Source organism: Oncorhynchus kisutch, linkage group LG2 (assembly GCF_002021735.2).
Source record: "Oncorhynchus kisutch isolate 150728-3 linkage group LG2, Okis_V2, whole genome shotgun sequence".
NCBI classification, from domain to species: Eukaryota; Metazoa; Chordata; class Actinopteri; order Salmoniformes; family Salmonidae; genus Oncorhynchus; species Oncorhynchus kisutch.
In genome coordinates, this window is record NC_034175.2 from 36,424,878 (window position 1) to 36,445,307 (window position 20,430).

At 41.6% G+C, this 20,430-nt stretch overlaps 2 protein-coding genes across 4 annotated transcripts in view; both read left to right on the forward strand.

Annotated features, from left to right (window-relative positions):
• Window positions 1-8,578, forward strand: part of LOC109865460 (collagen alpha-1(XVIII) chain) — a 177,920-nt gene extending 169,342 nt beyond the window's left edge. For both annotated transcript variants that reach the window (XM_020453708.2, XM_020453691.2), the window contains 8 exons: window positions 218-377; window positions 1,167-1,231; window positions 1,511-1,639; window positions 1,803-1,835; window positions 2,260-2,649; window positions 2,782-2,979; window positions 3,973-4,088; window positions 6,265-8,578. In XM_020453708.2, the coding sequence (XP_020309297.1) occupies window positions 218-377; window positions 1,167-1,231; window positions 1,511-1,639; window positions 1,803-1,835; window positions 2,260-2,649; window positions 2,782-2,979; window positions 3,973-4,088; window positions 6,265-6,478 (1,305 nt within the window). In that variant the 3' untranslated portion in view covers window positions 6,479-8,578. The remainder of the gene's footprint in view (window positions 1-217; window positions 378-1,166; window positions 1,232-1,510; window positions 1,640-1,802; window positions 1,836-2,259; window positions 2,650-2,781; window positions 2,980-3,972; window positions 4,089-6,264) is intronic.
• A 7,515-nt stretch (window positions 8,579-16,093) lies between these two features.
• Window positions 16,094-20,430, forward strand: part of cops8 (COP9 signalosome subunit 8) — a 28,826-nt gene continuing 24,489 nt past the window's right edge. The window contains exons 1-2 of one of the 2 annotated variants that reach the window (XM_020453729.2): window positions 16,094-16,370; window positions 17,887-17,957. In XM_020453729.2, coding sequence (XP_020309318.1) covers window positions 16,299-16,370; window positions 17,887-17,957 — 143 coding nt within the window. In that variant the 5' untranslated portion in view covers window positions 16,094-16,298. Of the gene's footprint in view, window positions 16,371-16,701; window positions 17,720-17,886; window positions 17,958-20,430 lie in introns of those variants that run through there. The other variant, XM_020453738.2, reaches the window with a different exon arrangement.

Genomic DNA, 20,430 nt, shown 5'->3' on the forward strand with positions numbered 1-20,430 from the left:
AATGATAAAACGTTGATAGTGTACGATTCAACAATCTAAATGTATAGATGCATATCATGCCTGTTTAATGGAACTTGTCACAGCCTGAAATCAGTCATTAAGACTCCTAACGATATCTCTCAATTTCTTGCTAACAACAATGGAAAGAGAGCCCTATAATGAATGGGGTACAAACAAAGTTAAACTTTTTTATTTTCTCTTTCATTTTTCATCACAGGGTCCAAAGGGAGATTCCATCACGGGCCCCCCTGGTCCACAGGGCCCACCAGGCTCCCCAGGGATTGGCTACGACGGTCGTCCAGGAAACCCAGGCCCACCAGGTCCTCCCGGGCCTACAGGGTCCCACTCACTACCAGGGGCCTACAGACCTACCCACCGTGAGTTTCCTAACCAGTGACAAACACAATGTCACAATACGTTATTCAATAGGGTATATACATAAAATACGTTGGCGGTGGAATGGAGTGAGGTACAGCACTAGCCCGTTCATAGATGGTAATGTTAAACATACGTTTATTCATGAATATGTCTAGTGGCAATGCTCCGGCGGTGCTCTGTCTAAACGTCAATACATCTCTTTTACGGCACGTTTTTGGAAACATTTGGAACTTAACTTTCATATCAGCGAGAAATAATACACATTTTAAAAAAGGTTAAATTACTACACACGTTTATAGGGCTAGGGTTCCCACATGGACATATTGTATTTCCATGTTACAGCGCTTGTCTACGGAAGACAAATGGGAGACCGAGCCAACCACCTGTGCTAATTACCTATCTAGCGTGCTTCGAACACCTGTGTACGGAAGAAAGACACCGGAAAAGTGTTGCTGCTAACAGTATTTTTCAGTAACATCTGTGTTAAAACTGGTTAAAACAGTGTACATACAATAAGTGTATATTTTGCATTGGTGAAATAATTTTGATGTGAAATTAAAGGGCTTAATGTTTTGAGAATCGATTCCCGTTTAGATGGAATATTTGGCTGCCAGAGCCAGCCTGACACTGAACATAACATATGGTTCTTGGACTTTTGACAGTAACGAATAGCGATAGGCTTGCCTCCACTCCTTAACCTAATCTTGGGATAGTACACAACGTGCTTGACACTCTGTAAGAAGCAGCTATATTATATCGTCGTCGTCCTATTTTTTTCTTCATCACAGCCATTAGTATTCCTGGCCCCCCCGGACCTGCTGGACCACCTGGAATACCTGGTCACACCTCAGGGGTAAGTGGTCATCTCAGGGTTCGACATATTCAAACTGGTTTAACCATTCTGTTAGATGGCTACCATGCCGAAACCACAGATTGCTGTTTTCAGTTAAGTGGATTCAGTGGAGTGATTGCAAGGGACTTCGGAAAAAAGCAGATGCAAAGATTGTGAAGGTGTATTTTACATTGTTTTCTTTTTGTGGTTGAAAGTCGTCATAAGTACTAAGATTCACTGGTTGTTTTTCTGATGCCTGCAATCTTGTATATGTACTATAATATGTATTGGTCTCCCCAGGTGACAGTTTTGAGGTCATACGACACCATGATTGCTACTGCAAGGCGCCAGTCGGAGGGCACGCTCATCTACATTGTCGACAAAACAGATCTCTACATCCGAGTCCGCAATGGATTCAGACAAATCATGGTGAAGTCATTAATTTTTCTTTCATGTGAGACGTGTTAGTAAGGTAGGAGCTGGAGCTGTGCACTTAACCAACTTTGAGTGTACATTAAAAGACCATAAATGTGAAAAAATGAACTATGCAAAAAAATGGATGCACTTTTTTCATATTCTTATTATATTCCAGCTCAGTGACTACAGTCCCTTCTACAGAGATCTGGTAAGTTGTATGAAAATGAGTAAATTAAACAAAGTCAATGTATGAACTTATTTAATAAATAGCTATTTGAGGAAACAGAGTCATAAAATCAAGGATGACTTGTCATCTCAAATGACCTGTGCTTAGAGTGTCCGCCCTGAGATTCGAAGGTTGGGGGTTTGAACTCTGGTCGAGTCATACCAAACACTCAAATAATGGTACATGATGCCTCTCAGCTTGGCACTCAGCATTAAGGAGATGGATTGGGGGTGAGGCCCTGCGATAGGCTAGTCTCCTGTCCAGGGGGTGTACTTGCACATCAAGCTGCCTCATGCTACAGAATCAGGAGAAAGGCTCCTGCCTTATGGGCCATTTTGGCTCAGAAAAAGCTTACTTGTCCAAGGCTTGCTTATTTTACTTAATCACTGTTGCTCTTAATCTCCAGGACAACGAAGTAGCGGCAGTCCAGCCTCCCCCTGTCGTCAATTACCCCCAATCCCAGGACCACTCGGCCAACAATGGAGCTGAACAATTCTCCCAAGGCGGCGCTGCCACCCACCCCATCGTGCCTCCTCCTCGCCAGCCTATTGAGATACCCAGGCCCGCCCAACCCAACAATCGCGACCCCAGAGACCCCCCCCAGTATGATCACAGATACCCCTCTCAGACTGACCCTAGGTACCCCCCTCAGACAGATGGCCGCTACAGCCCTGTGCAGCCTGAGAACAGGTATCCCACCCAGCCCGAAAGACAATATCACATCACCCCCCAGAGACAACCTGTTCCCCCTCCAGTTCCCCAGCCTGCCGGTCACGTCCACACATCAGGGCCAGGAGTGAGTATCTTATCATCATTTAATGTGCCTTCAGAGAAAGCATGTATGTAACAAATGGTCTCATCTAAATTGTGTGTGTAGACCTAAGCCAAGCTGTTTTTATAACTCAAATCTGGGGGGGGTTCTTCTCAGCTCCACCTGATCGCCCTGAACACTCCCCAAGTGGGCAACATTCGGGGCATTCGAGGGGCAGACTTCCTGTGTTTCCAGCAAGCTCGTGCAGTGGGCCTGAAGGGCACCTTTAGGGCTTTCTTGTCCTCCAAGCTCCAGGACCTCTACAGCATCGTTCGCAAGTCCGACAGAGACAGCCTCCCCATCTTAAACCTCAAGGTGTGTAAACATATACTAAAGAAAGCATGAGTCTAGACTTTGGGATCCTACTTCTGACACCAAATTGAAATTGAGTTTATTGAAGTAATCTATTCATTACCATTTCAGGAAATTCTAGAGATTATTTCAATAAAAATAATCAGTCATGCGATGCTACCATGGGTTTTCATTTTATCCTTGAGTCTCATGGCCGTGGCTTGCTATATAAAGCAGGCAGACAGGCATTGAGGCATTCAGTTACTGTTCGATTGGACATTAGAATGGGTCAAATAAGTGACTTTGAGCGTTGTATGATCGTCAGTACCAGGCTCACCAGTTCCAGAATCTCAAACAGCCGGCCTCCTGGGCTTTTAACGCATGGTGCGACAAACAAACAAAAAAACATCCAGTCAGTGTCAGTCCTGTGGGCAAAAACAGCTTGTTGATGAGAGAGAGATCAAAGAATGGCAAGAATTGTGCAAGCTAACAAACAGGCAAATAATGGCACACGTCAACAGTGGTGTGCAGAACGGCATCTTCGAATGCAGAAGTCACCGTTTCTTGTCATGGATGGGCTATCGCAGCAGACTACCACACCGGGTTCCACTCCTATCAGCTAAAAACAAGAAGTGTCTACAGTGGGCACGCTATCACCAACACTGGACAATTGAGGAGTGAAAATACATTGCCTGGTCCGACTAATCCCAGTTCCTATTGCTTCATTCTGGTGGCTGAGTCAGGATTTGGCGTAAGCAGCATCCAGAGGTTGAGTCCACGGCCCCAACCTGTGAGGTGTCAATGGTACAGGCTGGTGGCGTAATGGTAGGGGGGAATGTTTTCCTGGCACAAATTAGGTCTCTTGATACCAATTGAGCAACGTTTGAACGACACACCTTATAGAATCCATGCCCCTAAGAATTCAGGCTATTCTGGAGGCAAAGAGTGGTCCGACTTGGTACTAGATGGGTGTACCTAATAAACTCGCCACTGAGTGTATATTTTCTCTCCCTCTAGGACCATGTGCTATTTAATAGCTGGGAGTCATTGTTCAGAAAGACTGAGGGGAGGATGGAGGAAAATGCACCAATCTACTCCTTTGACGGCAGAGATATCCTCAGGGACAGTGCATGGTGAGTGTTGGTATCTCAGACACAGAACAACAAAATAAAAATTGTGTTTACAATGTGCGTCTGATGTATCAAAATCCTAGTTGCTGGTTAGCTAAGGTGAGTTGGTCAACTTAGTTACGTCATTGTCAAACTATTCTCAGTGAGTTAGAAAATTATGAAGAAGAAAATGGGACAAGCTTAAGTGTTTGCCAATGTTATAGTTTAAAGAGTTAAGGTAGTTACGTCGATACTGTAGCTAGCTACGGACGTTTTTGACTTACGTTTTTTTCTAAGCTAACATTGACAGCTCTGTGTATGCAAGTTAAAATACAAATAGCTCGCTAGCTACTTAGCTAACAACATCTGTTTAGATGATACCAATTTTTAGCAGCTTACCAGCTAGATTGCAATAGCCACAACTTGCAGCTCAATAAGCTAGTCAGAGCTAAGATTGCTAGCAATACCGGTCCATATCCCCCCCAAGCTTCGAGCCTAAATTGTAACTCAAAAAAAGTGTATATAAACTCAGCAAAAAAAGAAACATCCCCTCACTGTCAACTGTGTTTATTTTCAGCAAACTTAACATGTGTAAATATTTGTATGAACATAACAAGATTCAACAACTGAGACATAAACGGAGCAAGTTCCACAGACATGTGACTAACAGAAATGGAATAATGTGTCCCTGAACAAAGGGGGGGTCAAAATCAAAAGTAACAGTCAGTATCTGGTGTGGCCATCAGCTGCATTAAGTACACCAGTGCATCTCTGCCTCATGGACTGCACCAGATTTGCCAGTTCTTTCAGACATTTCTGGGAGGAATGGCCCTCACCATCTGATCCATCAGGTCCCAGATGTGCTCAATGGGATTGAGATCCGGGCTCTTCGCTGGCCATGGCAGAACACTGACATTCCTGTCTTGCAGGAAATCACGCACAGAACGAGCAGTATGGCTGGTGGCATTGTCATGCTGAAGGGTCATGTCAGTATGAGCCTGCAAGAAGGGTACCACATGAGGGAGGAGGATGTTTTCCCTGTAATGCACAGCTTTGAGATTGCCTGCAATGACAACAAGCTCAGTCTGATGATGCTGTGACACACCTCCACAGACCATGTTGGACCTCCACCTCCAAATTGATCCTGCTCCAGAGTACAGGCCTCGGTGTAACGCTCATTCATTCGACGACAAACGCGAATCCGACCATTACCCCTGGTGAGACAAAACCGCGACTCGACCAGTCCTGTCTGGTCCAGCGACGGTACGTTTGTGCCTATAGGCGACGTTGTTGCCGGTGATGTCTGGTGAGGACCTGCCTTACAACAGGCCTCAGTTCAGCCTCTCTCAGCCTTTTGCGGACAGCCTGAGCACTGATGGAGGGATTGTGCATTTCTGGTGTAACTCGGGCAGTTGTTGTTGCCATCCGGTACTTGTCCCGCAGGTGTGATGTTCGGATGTACCAATCCAGGTATTGTTACACGTGGTCTGCCTCTGCGAGGATGATCAGCTGCCCGCCCTGTCTCCCTGTAGTGCCGTCTTAGGCGTCTTACAGTATGGACATTGCAATTTATTGCCCTGGCCACATCTGCAGTCCTCATGCTTCCTTGCAGCATGCCTAAGGCACGTTCACGCAGATGAGCAGGGACCCCCGGCATCTTTCTTTTGGTGTTTTTCAGAGACAGTAGAAAGGCCTCTTTAGTGTCCTAAGTTTTCATAACTGTGACCTTAATTGACCTTAATTGCCTTAACGACTGTTCCACAGGTGCATGTTCATTAATTGTTTATGGTTCATTGAACAAGCATGGGAAACCGTGTTTAAACCCTTTACAATGAAGATCTGTGAAGTTATTTCGATTTTTACGAATGATCTTTATCTGAAAAAGGGACATTTCTGTTTTTGCGTTTCTGTTTTTGCTGAGTTTATTATCACACTACTGTTTTCAAAATGGCAGTCTAATAGTGCAGTATCTTTCTTTTTATGGCAAATAGTTACTTTCTTATTATTATAATGAATGTCCTCATAAACAAAATTGCTTGGTTATAAATTGTGGTAGTCTTTGTATGTATGATATGCCAGGCCAACAGTGAAGGCACTGTATTACAATTTTACTGTGAACTGGAATAGATTTCTCAAAATGTATCTAATAAAGGGATGTACCTAAGGTGATTAAAACATTTTCCGAATTGTTTCCCTTCAGGCCAGAGAAAATGGTCTGGCATGGCTCTAGCATCGAGGGTCACCGCCAGACAGATAACTACTGCGAGACATGGAGGGCAGCAGACCGTGCAGTGACTGGCCTAGCGTCTTCACTGCAGACCGGCCAGCTCCTACAACAGTTGCCCAGTAGCTGCTCTAGCTCCTACATAGTGCTGTGTATCGAGAACAGCTATCTCTCTCATTCCAAAAAATAAGAAAAAACCTGTCCCTGTTTCTTTGGTCCTAGTAAACGCAATACAATTATCCAAATAGGCTCATTCCTCCCTCCCGCGCCTCCAAAACATGACGTCCTACAAACTAGTTCTGCAGCTCTTGCCTGGCAGAGAAGCTCGCCATTGTCTTCTTCATCCCTTCCATAATGCCAAAGAGACGGGTCGAACATAGAGGTGTTTGCCCTTTTCTCGGGGCATTGGCACATATTTTCCAAGGGGTTGAACAAGAGAAGAGAAGCTAACTGCGGCAGCATTTTTTTATTGTATCCATTAAAAAATATATATTGTATATGATATCTGTGCTTTATTTTTATTTCTGTTTTTATCAATGTTACTTTTTAAACTGTCTTCAAATTTGGTGTATTCAATTAGCTATACATTTTCTATGTACCGTTTTCCACATGTTTGTTTTATTTTCATTTCATTTAAGGCTTGTGGTTTACTAAGGGGGCAACCTTTTAAATAATATTTTAAAATTAAAGAAGAGAATAGTTATTTATTTTGAAATGAAGTTATGTGAGAGCATACGATATGATTTGGAAAAGTAACAACAAATGTAAAATGCCCTAACCCATATTGTAGTCAGCAGTCACAATATTTCATACATTTACACAGGCGAGGGCGAGTTTCATAACGTAATATGGAAAACTGTAAGTTGCAAGTATGAGTGTGTGGTTTTAGAAATGCATGTCAAAAGAGATTCTGATAAGAAATTCTGAGTTGATATCTGCTCCCAAGATAATTGTTTTATAAAAATAAGTAAATAGCCTCCCGCAGTGGTCTAAGGCAGTGCTAGCTGTGCCACCAGAGATTCTGGGTTCTGTCGCAGCCGGCTGCGACCGTGAGGCCCATGGGGCGGCGCACAGTTGGCCCAGCGTCGTCCGGGTTAGGGAGCGTTTGGCCGGCAGGGATATCCTTGTCTCATCGCACACTAGCGGCTCCTGTGGCGGGCCGGGCGCAGTGCACGCTGACCAGGTCGCTGGGTGTACGGTGTTTCCTCCGACACATTGGTGCGACTGGCTTCAGGGTTGGATGTGCATTGTGTCAAGAAAGTGCGGCTTGGTTGGGTTGTGTTTCGGAGGAAGCATAGCTCTCGACCTTCGCCTCTCCCGAGTCCGTACGGGAGTTGCAGCGATGAGACAAGACTGTAACTACTACCAATTGGATACCATGAAATTGGGGAGAAAAAAGGGGTAAAATAATTTTTGACAAAATAAGTAAATAAAACTAAGATAAGATATGATGGTTCTTAGAAAGAATATTGCTATAATGTTATGTACCAGGTCACAAATATGTTAAATGTGATTATAAATATGATTTCTTTAAATTCCATATAGAACTTTTCGGTTTACTTGACATTTCACTTTTGGTGAAGATAACTTATATATGTCCTCGTCAAAATGTGCCACGTTTATATCTAAGACATAAGTTATAATGTCTGTAAAACAGAGGCTGAGACAAATTTGATGGAACGTGTTAATCAAAAAAGAAAATCCAGTTCATAATAACCTAACATTGGGGTTTGAAAATGTTTCGAGTTCAATTGTGCGCTTTTTCTCTATTGAAGTGACTGCTGACTGTGATGGTTGAGGGAACCCAGATGCATTTTATTTAGACACTTTGTATTAGCCTCGTTGTTGTTGAATTTCTGAGACTTTTTTTTGGCTATAGTGTTACTGTGGTCTTGACTGAACCAGTGTTTTTGTAACAAGTATGTGCTGTATCATTTCTCAGAGGTACTGAATAAATGATATTTTTTCCCCCACCTACACTTGGACATGCTGCTGCCATCATGTGGATAGAAATTCAGCAGCTTCTTTTCTTATCTATGTTTGGTCAACTAGGCAAAATGTTAAAGGACATCAAGGGACACATCTAATGATCCCTAACATGAATTGAGATTTTAGATGGATTAATTCAATCTAATGGATTGAAGATTCCTTGGCTAATTTCTCATATAAAGGGATATCATATCAGGCAAGTTTTTCAAAGGTCATGTTAGTTCATTTACAGTGAATATCAGTGGTTTGTAATTTTTCAGTGTTCACATTTGGAATAAACTACAGTTTCTTCAAGAAAGTATTCACATCCCTTCAGTTTTTGGATTTGTTTGTCAGTGGCCTACACACAATACCCTATAATGTCAAAGTGGAATTATGTTCTTAGTCATTTTTGCAAATTAATAAAAAATGAAAACCTGAAATGTCTTGAGTCAATAAGTATTCAACCCCTTTGTTATGGCAACCCTAAATTAGTTCAGGAGTAAACATTTGCTTAACAAGACACATGAGTTGCAGGGACTCACTCTGTGTGCAATCATAGTGTTTAACATGATTTTTTTTATGACTACCTCATCTCTGTGCCCCACACATACAATTATCTGTAAGTTCCCTCAGTCGAGCAGTGAATTTCAAACACAGATTCAACCACAAAGTTGTCCAATGCCTTGCAAGAAAGGGCACTGATTTGTAGAAGTGTAAAAAATAAGAGCATTCACTGAATATGCCTTTGAGCATATTTTTTGTTATTACATTGAACAAAAAATATAAACGTAACATTCAACAATTTCTAAGATTTTAGAGTTACAGTTCATATGAGGAAATCAGTCCAATAGAAACAAATTCATTAAGGCCTTATCTATAGATTCCACATGACTAGGCAGGGTGTGCAGCAATGGGTGAGCTTGCGAATGAGAATCAGAATGAGTTTCTCCACAAAAGGGCTTTATTACAGACAGAAATACAGCTGTCTAGGTGGCTGGTCTCAGACGATCCTGCAGGTGAAGAAGCCGGATGTGGAGGTCCTGGAGTGGCATGGTTACACGTGGTCTGCGCTTGTGAGGCTGGTTGGACGTACTGCCAAATTCTCTAAAATGACGTTTGAGGCAACTTATGGTAGAGAAATTAACATTCTGTTCTCTGGTGGACATTCCTGCAGTCAGCATGCCAATTGCATGCTCCCTCGAAGCTTGAAAAATCTGTGGCATTGTTTTGTGACAAAACTGCAATATTTGTTTTCCAGTATTTGCTTTCAAATCAAATTTTATTGGTCACATGCATGTGTTTAGCAGATGTTATTGCCGGGGGTAGAGAAATGCTTGTAATGCTTTGTCCCCAGCACAAGGTGCAACTGTGATGATCATGCTGTTTAATTAGCTTCTTGATATGCCACGCCTGTCAGATGGATTATCTTGCAAAGGAGAAATGATCACTAATAGGGATGTAAACAAATTTGTGCACAACATTTGAGAGAAATTGAACCTTTCTGGGATAGTTTATTTCAGCTCATGACATATGGGACTAACACTACATATATTATATATATAATTATATATATATATTATATTTTTGTACAGTATAATTATACTTTGGATGGTGTATTGTTATGTTCCCCAGTTTCTGTGTTTTGTGTTTGTATTTCAGGAAATGGCTTCCTGGATTCTCAGCAGCTGATTGGTCAGCCCCATAGATGTCTGCAGCGCTGAACCCTCCCTCTCGTCAGGGGAAACAGTTGTTTTCAACTACCAACTCTTTCTCCAACTGGATAAAAGCCTTTGTCAGGAAGAGAGAGTTTCTTTGATGTCCTGTTTTGGTTGTTGCCCAGTAACAGTTTTGTTGAAAGTATTTTGTAGCCGCTACTTCTGAGGTGTGTATATGCCAAAAGGACTGTGTTCGTGATTATTGATATTGTTCACTTTGCGTTAGTAATTATTCTGTTTTTGTTCCCAGGGGGGAGGGGGAAGGGGAAGGCACCCTGGGAGTGCTTATATGCAAGAGGCCTGCAGGCATACATAACCCGTAGTATTTACTGTCTATGCACACTAGGTAAGACCTGGGTGGACCACCCCCTGTATTTTGGTTAGCACGCCAGGAGGTGCTAAAAGGTTAGGTAAATAGTGGGTGGGCAGGTAAGGTAGGAGAGGGGATTCTTTAACTTGAACTTTCTTTGCTTTGGTTCTGTCCAGCCCCTTTTCACCACATTACCGTGTTAAGGAAATAAATTCCCTGTAAACAGTCATATTCTCTGCCTCTGTCATCCTTACCCGCAACTACAATCTCATACCTCTTTCACTCCACGGGGAGTTGAGTGTAGCAGGGTGTTGCGTTCCCTCCTCCAAGAGGCGTACGTAACATGTATCAATACACCAACTCACTACAAAGATACAGGCATCCTTCCTAACTCATTTGCCGGAGAGGAAGGAAACTGCTTAGGGATTTCAACCTGAGGCCAATGGTGACTTCAAAACAGTTTAATGGCTGTGATAGGAGAGAACTGTGGATGGATGAACAACATTTTAGTTAATCCACAATCTAATTGACAGAATGGAAAGAAGGAAGCCTGTACAGAATACAACATTTCAAAAACATGCATCCTGTTTGCAATAAGGCATTAAAGTAAAACTGCAAAAAAATCTGGCGAAGAAATGAATGTCCTGAATACAAAGTGTTATGTTTGGGGTAAACACATCACGGAGTACCACTCCTCATATTTTCAAGCATGGTGGTGACGGCATCATGTTATGGTGTATGCTAGAAATCTCTGAAGCCTGAGTCATATCTCCCTCTCTAACTATAAGCATCAGCTGTCAGAGCAGCTTACCGATCACTGTACCTATACACAGCCCATCTGAAAATAGCACACCCAACTATCTCATCCCCATATGATTACTTACCCTCTTGCTCTTTCGCACCCCAGTATCTCTACTTACACATCATCTGCACATCTATCACTCCAGTATTAATGCTAAATTGTAATACATTTTTCCTCTATGGTCTATTTGCCTACCTCCTCTACATTTGCACACACTGTACATATATTTCTATTTTCTTTTGAGTTATTGACTGTACATTTGTTTATGTGTAACTCTGTTGTTTTTGTCGCACTGCTTTGCTTTATCTTGGCCAGGTCGCAGTTGTAAATGAGAACTTGTTCTCAACTGGCCTACCTGGTTAAATAAAGGTAAAAAATAAATAAAATGAAATGGTTATTGAGCGGAAAGCAGACCAAGCCGTAACAGTTTGAACCCGACGCATGGCACAATACTTGGCCGTGTCATCAAGCAGTTCCATGGTTAGTGCAGGCAATAGACAAGGTTATAACCTACTATTGTACACTATTCTCCCTATTATAAGTCTATGTACACTAATCTTCCAACGTTACCATGGGTTGAAGAACTGAATGTGGCAATTTTAAGAATGAATCAATCCACCGTTTTCTGACTTTTGTGCGTAAAGGCTCTCCAGACCTGTTTATGGGTCCAGCTCCTTGAAAGCGGCAGCTCTACCCTTTAGCTCAGTGCGGATGTTGCCTGTATCCATGGCTTCTGGCTGGGGTATGTATGTACAATCACTGTCGGGACAACGTCATCGATGCACTTATTAATAAAGTCAGTGACTAATGTGGTGTACTCCTCAATGCAATCGGAAGAATTCCGGAACATATTCCAGTCTGTGCTAGCAAAACAGTCCTGTAGCTTAGCATTTGCTTCATCTGACCACTTTGTTATTGACCGAGTCACTGGTGCTTCCTGCTTTAATTTTTTATTGTAAGCAGTAATCAGGAGGATAGAATTATGGTCATATTTGCCAAATGGAGGGCGAGGGAGAGCTTTGTATGTGTCTCTGTGTGTGGAGTAAAGGAGTTTTTCTTCCCTCTGGTTGCACATATGCTGATAGAAATTAGGTAAAACGGATTTAAGTTTCCTTGCATTAAAGTCCCCGGCCACTAGTAGCACCCCCTCTGGATGAGCGGTTTTCAAGTCAAATCAAATGTTATTGGTCATATACACATGGTTAGCAGATGTTAATGCGAGTGTAGCGAAATGCTTGTGCATCTAGTTCCGTCTGTGCAGTAATATATAACAAGTATTCTAACAATTTCACAACAACTACCTTATACACACAAGTTTAAAGGAATGATTAATATATGGATGAGCGATGGCCGAAACAGCAAATTTCTTCACCCTCCTGAGGTTGAAGAGGCGCTGTTGCGCCTTCTTCACCACGCTGTCTGTGTGGATGGACCAGTTTGTCAGTTATGTGTACGCCGAGGAACTTAAAACTTTCCATCTTCTCCACAAATGTCCGGTCGATATGGATAGGGTGGTGCTCCCTCTGCTGTTTCCTGAAGTCCACGATAATCTCCTTTGTTTTGTTGACGTTGAGTGTGAGGTTATTTTCCTGACACCACACTCCGAGGGCCCTCACCTCCTCCTTGTAGGCCGTCTCGTTGTTGTTGGTAATCAAGCCTAACACTGTCGTATCGTCTGCAAACTTGATGATTGCATTGGAGGAGTGCATGGCCACGCAATCATGGGTGAACAGGGAGTACAGGAGAGGGCTGAACCCTTGTGGGGCCCCAGTGTTGAGGATCAGCGGGGTGGAGATGTTGTTTCCTACCCTCACCACCTGGGGGCGGCCTGTCAGAAAGTCCAGGACCCAGGCGCCGTTGTGTTGGTTCGCCTACTGGGATCCGATCCATTGTCCTGGGCGGTGCTCCAAACAGAAGATCCACATCGGGAAAGTCATATTCCTGGTCGTAATGTTGGTAAGTTGACGTTGCTCTTATATCCAATAGTTCCTCCCAGCTGTCCAATAGTTCCTTCCTCTTTGCTTATGGCCGTATACAGCTCATTGAGTGTGGTCTTATTGCCAGCATTGGTTTGTGGTGGTAAATACACAGCTATGAAGAATATAGATGAAAACTCTCTAGGTAGATAGTGGGTCTACAGCTTATCATGAGATACTCTACCTCAGGTGAGAAAAACCTAGAGACTCCCTTAGATATTATGCACCAGCTGTTTACAAATATACATAGACCGCCACCCCTTATCTTACCAGAGGCTGCTGTTCTATCCTGCCGATACAGTGTATAACTCGTAGCTGTATGTTTTTAATGTCGTCATTCAGCCACGACTCTGTGAAACATAAGATATCCCAACCTCACTTTTACTTCTGCACAAATAATCATTTTTCCTGTACAACTACTGTATATTTGTACCGTATAGTGTCCAGGCACCCCATTTTAAGCTTTTTTTTTCTTTAATTATTATTATTTTTACCTTTATTTTACTAGGCAAGTCAGTTAAGAACAAATTCTTATTGTCAATGACGGCCTAGGAACAGTGGGTTAACTGCCTGTTCAGGGGCAGAACGACAGATTTTGTACCTTGTCAGCTCGGGGGTTTGAACTTGCAACCTTCTGCTCTAACCACTAGGCTACCCTGCCGCCCCATTTTTGACCACCGTAAAAGGTCAGCAACACTCCGTATTATTCAAAGCCCCATGAAATTAAGCTATCTATACATTCTACAGACCCTACTGACTATTCCCTACAATACATTTACTGCGGCACCCAGAAAAGTTTTTGCTCTTTAAGTGGGAGGTGGGTAATTGAAGTTGAAGATTCCTGGTGTTTGTGACGCCTGTCGTTTGGTGCAACGCAGACCCGGCTGAGAGCGTGGTGAAACAGAGGTGACACAGTCTTTCTTTACCTGACAAAGTAATGTTAGGACATATGAGTTATGCTATTAGAGCTTTGTGCCGAATCCACTGCAGTGTTATAGGTCACATTTATGGGCTTATCACAGCAGCATGTTGGAGGGAGATTGCAAGATGCGGGAAGTGTACAGGAGGACATGGGACGGAGAAATGTGTAGTTTAGGTGGGAAAAGTGTGTCAACTGTAGGGGTGCCTATGTTGCTGGGGATTGGCAGTGTCCTGTGTGAGAGAGGGAGGTTGAGGTGGCCAGGGTAAGAGTAGTGCAGAAGGTGTCGTATGCTGAGGATGTGAAGAAAGTAGAGGAGAGTGGATCAAGGGTGAGGGATTCTGAGAGGATCCCTGTGAATAGTAGATCTGTGCCAGAACAGAAGGATAGGCAAATGAGTGATATATGTTTCAGTAAGGTTGGCTTCTTGGCATTCATAGCCATGGTCGGGTAGTTTACTTTCTAAATTTAATCCGATACTAGTTACCTGTCCAAAATTGTCATCAGTAACATAATTTTTGGGTTACCCAAAATCAGTAATGTAATCTGATTCAATTCTGTTACTTATACAGTAGATTACATTCCTCTTAACAGGCATTAGCAGAAGACAAAAATGTATGTTACCAATTGAACGACATCTATTGCAGAATAATTCATTGTTAAAGTTTACATAGCTGTTTACATAGCTGGCCATATATGGATGTTACATTTAACTTTACGGGTTGGTTCTGTAGGCTTCTTCTAACCTATCGCTTCCTACTACATATAATAATACGATGAAACTATATATTTACATTAAAAACCAAAGTCTATCAGAATTCCAGTCATTTCAATAAATGTTATACCCCTTGATCTTCAAGAATAGGACTTGGAAATATGGAAGAATAGATTATCCAAATCTTTTTACCTGAGCATGACCTCAAAACTAAAGACTTATTAGCTAGCCCTACTCTGTTGTTTATGATTTTGTTGTCATGGAGGACTGGTTGGGCTCATTGATTCGAGTTGAAAAATAAATGCTGCGCTCATGGAATGGCATGCTTTGAGTACTACTGAAAAGTGCAATTTACATGTGAAAAATAAATGCCATATTCTGCATTTGCTATAGTCCTATTGTTTACCATTTGGTTGGTGACACTTGGATATCTTGATAATATGCAGCTGTTTAAAGGGCAAATCCACAGATGAAACAATAACAAAACGGTAGTCCGCCTCAGTTTTGGTAAAAAGCTGAGGGATGGGCCTGAAGAAATGGAACCACTCTCAGATTAATAGACAGCTATGGATGCTAGGGTTAACCATCCATTATATAAAAATATTGTTTTAACCATGTTATGAGGCTATACAGTGTTTGTTCACATTTACAATGTTTACAAACATTGGAGTAAAACAAGCTTATATTTTAGGTTATCATGGAATGTGACAGTTGAACTAAGCTCATGAGGCATTTATAAATTATATTATTCAAGAATCAATGGATATATATATATATCATTTATAAATCCAAAAATTGATGTAGCAACTACAGATTGCCCCTTTTGTCTTTTAAAGGTGTGCAAGTTTGAGCATGTGTCCATTAGGCCTATGGATATATATTTTTTATCAGCATGAATTAGATTGAGCAATAAAAGCCCCACTTGTACTCCATAGGCTTGGATCCGGACGATGCAGCTGTTGCAAGAGCGCATATTTCACTGGCTTTCCACTGGTTTCAAAAACAAGAATTGGTAGGCTGCATGAATTCAACCATTATTGCATACAAATACAGATGTAGATTTGAGAACAGCCATCCTCAACAACCACAATCCGTAAATAAATGAGAGCAGCATGATTCACATCAATGTGCTATGTAGATATCAATAATGCATGATATCCGTATCGCCGTAGACTACACCACTGCTGTCATCCTTACCTCCAAGCGTTTATTCAAGTTGTATAATCTTTGGATGACGACAGTAGTCGCATCCAAATGTTTTAATGAGTATAGGGTTAGTTGGTAGGGTAATTAAAAAATGTATATTTAATTTCCCGGTTCCCCTTTCCCAATGTATCACAAGTTGTGATACATTGAAAAAGGGGAAGCACAACGTGTAATGGATCTATACTGTAGTTCAGTTGGGGGCGGTAAGGCAACCTTTTGGATGCCAACCGCCGTTAAACCCCACCAAAGAAAAATAAGTCACTCTCATTGACCCCAATACAAAAACGTATTGCTCGGTGGCGAAACACCGCCACCTGCTGTGTTGAAGGGAGACACATTTTCCGTAGAGTTGGGCCTTTTTCTTCCTCTCTGCTCGAGACGCTGGTGAACGACACTATGCCTGCCGTAGTTATAATGGATGAAAATTATGATAAACTTTTAGAGCAGTGCCAAACACAGGAACTTGAGGTAGTTATATCCAAGTATTTCATCAAACGTGTGGAACTTGAAGCTTTAAATGTGTCCATTCGCAAAGAGAATCTCTTTGGTCTGTGTGTTTTAACTTAGCTAGCGGTGCTAACTAGCTAGCCATCCAAACGCACTGACGTTAGCGACCACAACATAGCTAGCTAACTAGATCATAACATTTAACGTACGAGAAAGTAACTAACTACCCACATATACGTCAGTTAGCTTGGTAACGAGCACAGCGTATATAGCTAGGTCTTAACATTACATTGAACACAGCATTTAACTGCGTTTTGCTATGTAGCAGAGGGATGTGAAATGTGACAGGAGGAAAGTAGCTAGCTAATGACACATTCAAGTATCACATATTGTGTTGAGCATTTAAATTAGCAGCACGGGGTGCAGATGGATAATGTTTTTACCTTAGCTAGTTTTTCACAATTTGTGCAATTATGCGCAGTTTCCTGGATGGGTCCTTTCGACCAGGTCGTGCAGCTATCTGTATAGCCATATTATTAAATGGACATTTTCAGTCATGAGGGTACAACGTTTGGAACTTCATGACCGTCATTAGCAATCCAACAGAAAATGGCGGTACAATTTTATGAATGTTAGCAAACAATTTGTTATTTCGACATGATGGGACATTTTGTCTGTGAAATTAATTATGCGGGAAATATGTTTGGAATAATCATATCGAAGCAAATTTGGGAGTCACGCGATGATATGTTATGTTGACCTCCCATTACGATTTGGGAACGCGTGCAGTTTATTAAGACTACAGAATAAATATATTTTGAACTTGATGTACCTCTCTAATAAATATCGATGGTCTTATTCTGGTGACTTGATGCGTGGCTGCCGTTTGACAAATATAATCAATCTCGCTATAATCTATAATATTCTCATTTAGGCTAGCTATCTCTGCGAACTGTTAGCTAGAGCTCACATGCCTAGACCAGAGTGGGCACATTTGCTATTTAACGCAACATTTCTACTTACAAAACCATCAGTAGAATTGGAAACGCATTGAATTTTTGAATTTAATTCTGTACTTTAAACACATATATATTTAAACTTCATTCATTTCCAGCACCACCTCAACATTGTGTGAAAATCGCGGAAGATACGTGATTCCTATGACATCATCAGTGTGCATCATGTGATTTTTAACCAATTATGAGTAGGCATTGCCTACTAGTTGTCTACTATTGGTTGTCATTGGAAACACTTATCTTCCTCAATCTTTTAACATGAAGTTGAAAAAGGGTGATATTTCCCTTAGTGCACATAAAATACACTTTTTTTTGTGCTAATGACGTTACATCAATACTCTTTATCAGCAACAGGTGAGTTTGATGGAAACACCATGGGTGAGAAAATTGGCATATCTTCTTTATGCAGATTTTAGAATATTTGCATGAAAATCTATCATAAATTGGATGGAAACCTAGCTATTGGCTTGCACAGGCAGCATATTGGCTAAACATTGACTAATTGTTTGTTTTCTCGTCAGGCTCCAGGTGGCATTGCAACCCCTCAAGTGTATGCCCAGCTGTTGGCTCTCTATCTACTGCACAATGACATGTAAGTCAGGTTTTCTATAGACCTAGCCCTTCTAAAGAAAAGGTTTTCTGACCATTAGGTGTTAGTTAGAGCTTAAACTCAATATGTAGCTAGCCAGTCGGCGAGGGCTGTTGCAGGATTGCTATTTTTCCAGTAAAATGCAGCTAGCTATGATTACCATAGCTATAATATGTAGCTTGCTAGATAGCTAGATATTTCATTAGGTGTCAATCTGTGATGTGATTTGATGTGATAACGATGGTTTTGGGAAACATGCTCCTTCGAGGGTTCTTACGATGAACTTAGCCGTAAGATGCTTTTGGGGAAAGTGTGCCCCGGTCTAGCTAGCTGGTTTGTGACTTTGCTACTTACAGAGATATACAGTACTAGTCAAATGTTTGGACACACCTACTCATTCAAGAGTTTTTCTTTATTTTCACTATTTTCTACATCGTAGAGTATTAGTGAAGATATCAAAACTATGATATAACACACATGGAATCATGTAGTAAATCAAAATATATTTTAGATTCTTCAAAGTAGCCACCCTTTGCCTTTGACAGCTTTGCACACTCTTGAAATTCTCCAAATCAGCTTCATGAGGTAGTCACCTGGAATGTTTTTCCAACAGTCGTGAAACAGTACCCACATATGCTGAGCACTTGTTGGATGCTTTTCCTTCACTCTGCGGTCCAACTCATCCCAAACCATTTCAATTGGGTTGAGGTCGGGTGATTGTGGCGGCCAGGTCATCTGATGCAGCACTCCATTGCTCTCCTTCATGATGAATTAGCCCTTACACATCCTGGAGGTGTGTTTTGGGGTTATTGTCCTGTTGAAAAACAAATGATAGTACCACGAATCGCAAACCAGATTGGATGGCGTATCGCTGCAGAATGCGGTGGTAGCCATGCTGGTTAAATGTGCCTTGAATTCTAAATAAATGAGTGTCATCAGCAAAGCACCATCACAACACCTCCATGCTTCACGGTGGGAACTACACACGCGGAGATCATCTGTTCACCTACTCTGCGTCTCTCAAAGACACGGTGGTTGGAACCAAAAATCTCAAATTTGTACTCATCAGACCAAAGAACAGATTTCCACCGGTCTAATGTCCATTGCTCGTGTTTCTTGGCCCAAGCAAATTTCTTATTATTGGTGTCCTTTAGTAGTGGTTTCTTTGCAGCAAACTATTAAGCCCTGATTCACGCAGTCTCCTCTGAGCAGTTGATGTTGAGATGTCTTTACTTGAACTCTGTGTAGCATTTATTTGGGCTGCAATTTCTGAGGCTGGTAACGCTAATGAACTTATCCTCTGCAGCAGAGGGTCTGGGTCTTCCTTTCCTGTGACGGTCCTCATGAGAGCCAGTTTCATCATAGTGCTTGATGGTTTTTGTGACTGCACTTGAAGAAACTTTCAAAGTTCTTGACATTTTCCAGATTGACTGACCTTCATGTCTTATAGTAATGATGGACTGTCATTTCTCTTTGCTTATTTGAGCTGTTCTTGCCATAAAATAGACTTGGTCTTTTACCAAATCGTACTATCTACTGTTTACCACCCCTACCTTGTCACAACACAACTGATTGGTTCAAATGCATTAAGAAGGAAAGAAATTCCCCAAATGAACTTTTAACAGGGCACACCTTTTAATTGAAATGCATTCCAGGTGACTACCTTATGAAGCTGGTTGAGAGAGAGACATGAATTTGCACAGATGTCATCAAGGCAAGGGGTGGCTACTTTGTTAAACAAATCAAAATATATTTGAGGTTCTTCACTTTGGTTACATATGTGTTATTCTACAATGTAGAAAATTGTAAAAAATTAAGAAAAACCCTTGAATGAGCAGGTGTGTGTGTGTGTGTGTGTGTGTGTGTGTGTGTGTGTGTATGTATGTGTATATATATATAGCACCAGATAAAAGTTCTCATTTATTTCCACAACTGATTAATAATGTAGGCATTTCATATTGTTTATTGTTACTTACAGTGCTGTAAAAGTATTTGCCCCCTTTTCTATTTTGCATAATTTTCAACCAAACCTAATATTAGATTAACAGAACCTGAATGAACAGCAATTACATACTTATTTCATGAAGAAAATTATGCCACTCCAATGTCCCTGTGTGGGAAAAAGTAATTGCCCCCTTACACTCAATAACTGGTTGTGCAATCTTTAGCTGCAATGCTTCCTTTAGTTGTTGGTCAATCGCTGTGGAGTAGTTTAGCCCAGTCTTCCATGTAGAACAGCTGTAACTCAGCAACATTGGTGGGTTTTCAAGCATGAACTGCTCGTTTCAAGTCCATGGGACCAATATCTCCCAAAAAGTTGACTCAAGTTTGCCATAAAGCACCTGGATGATCATCCAGACTCTTGTAAGAATGTTCTATGGATAGATGATTCAAAAGTGTAACTTTTTGGATGACTTCGGCCCCATTATGCCTGGTGAAAACCAAACACTGTATTCCACAGTAAGAACCTCATACC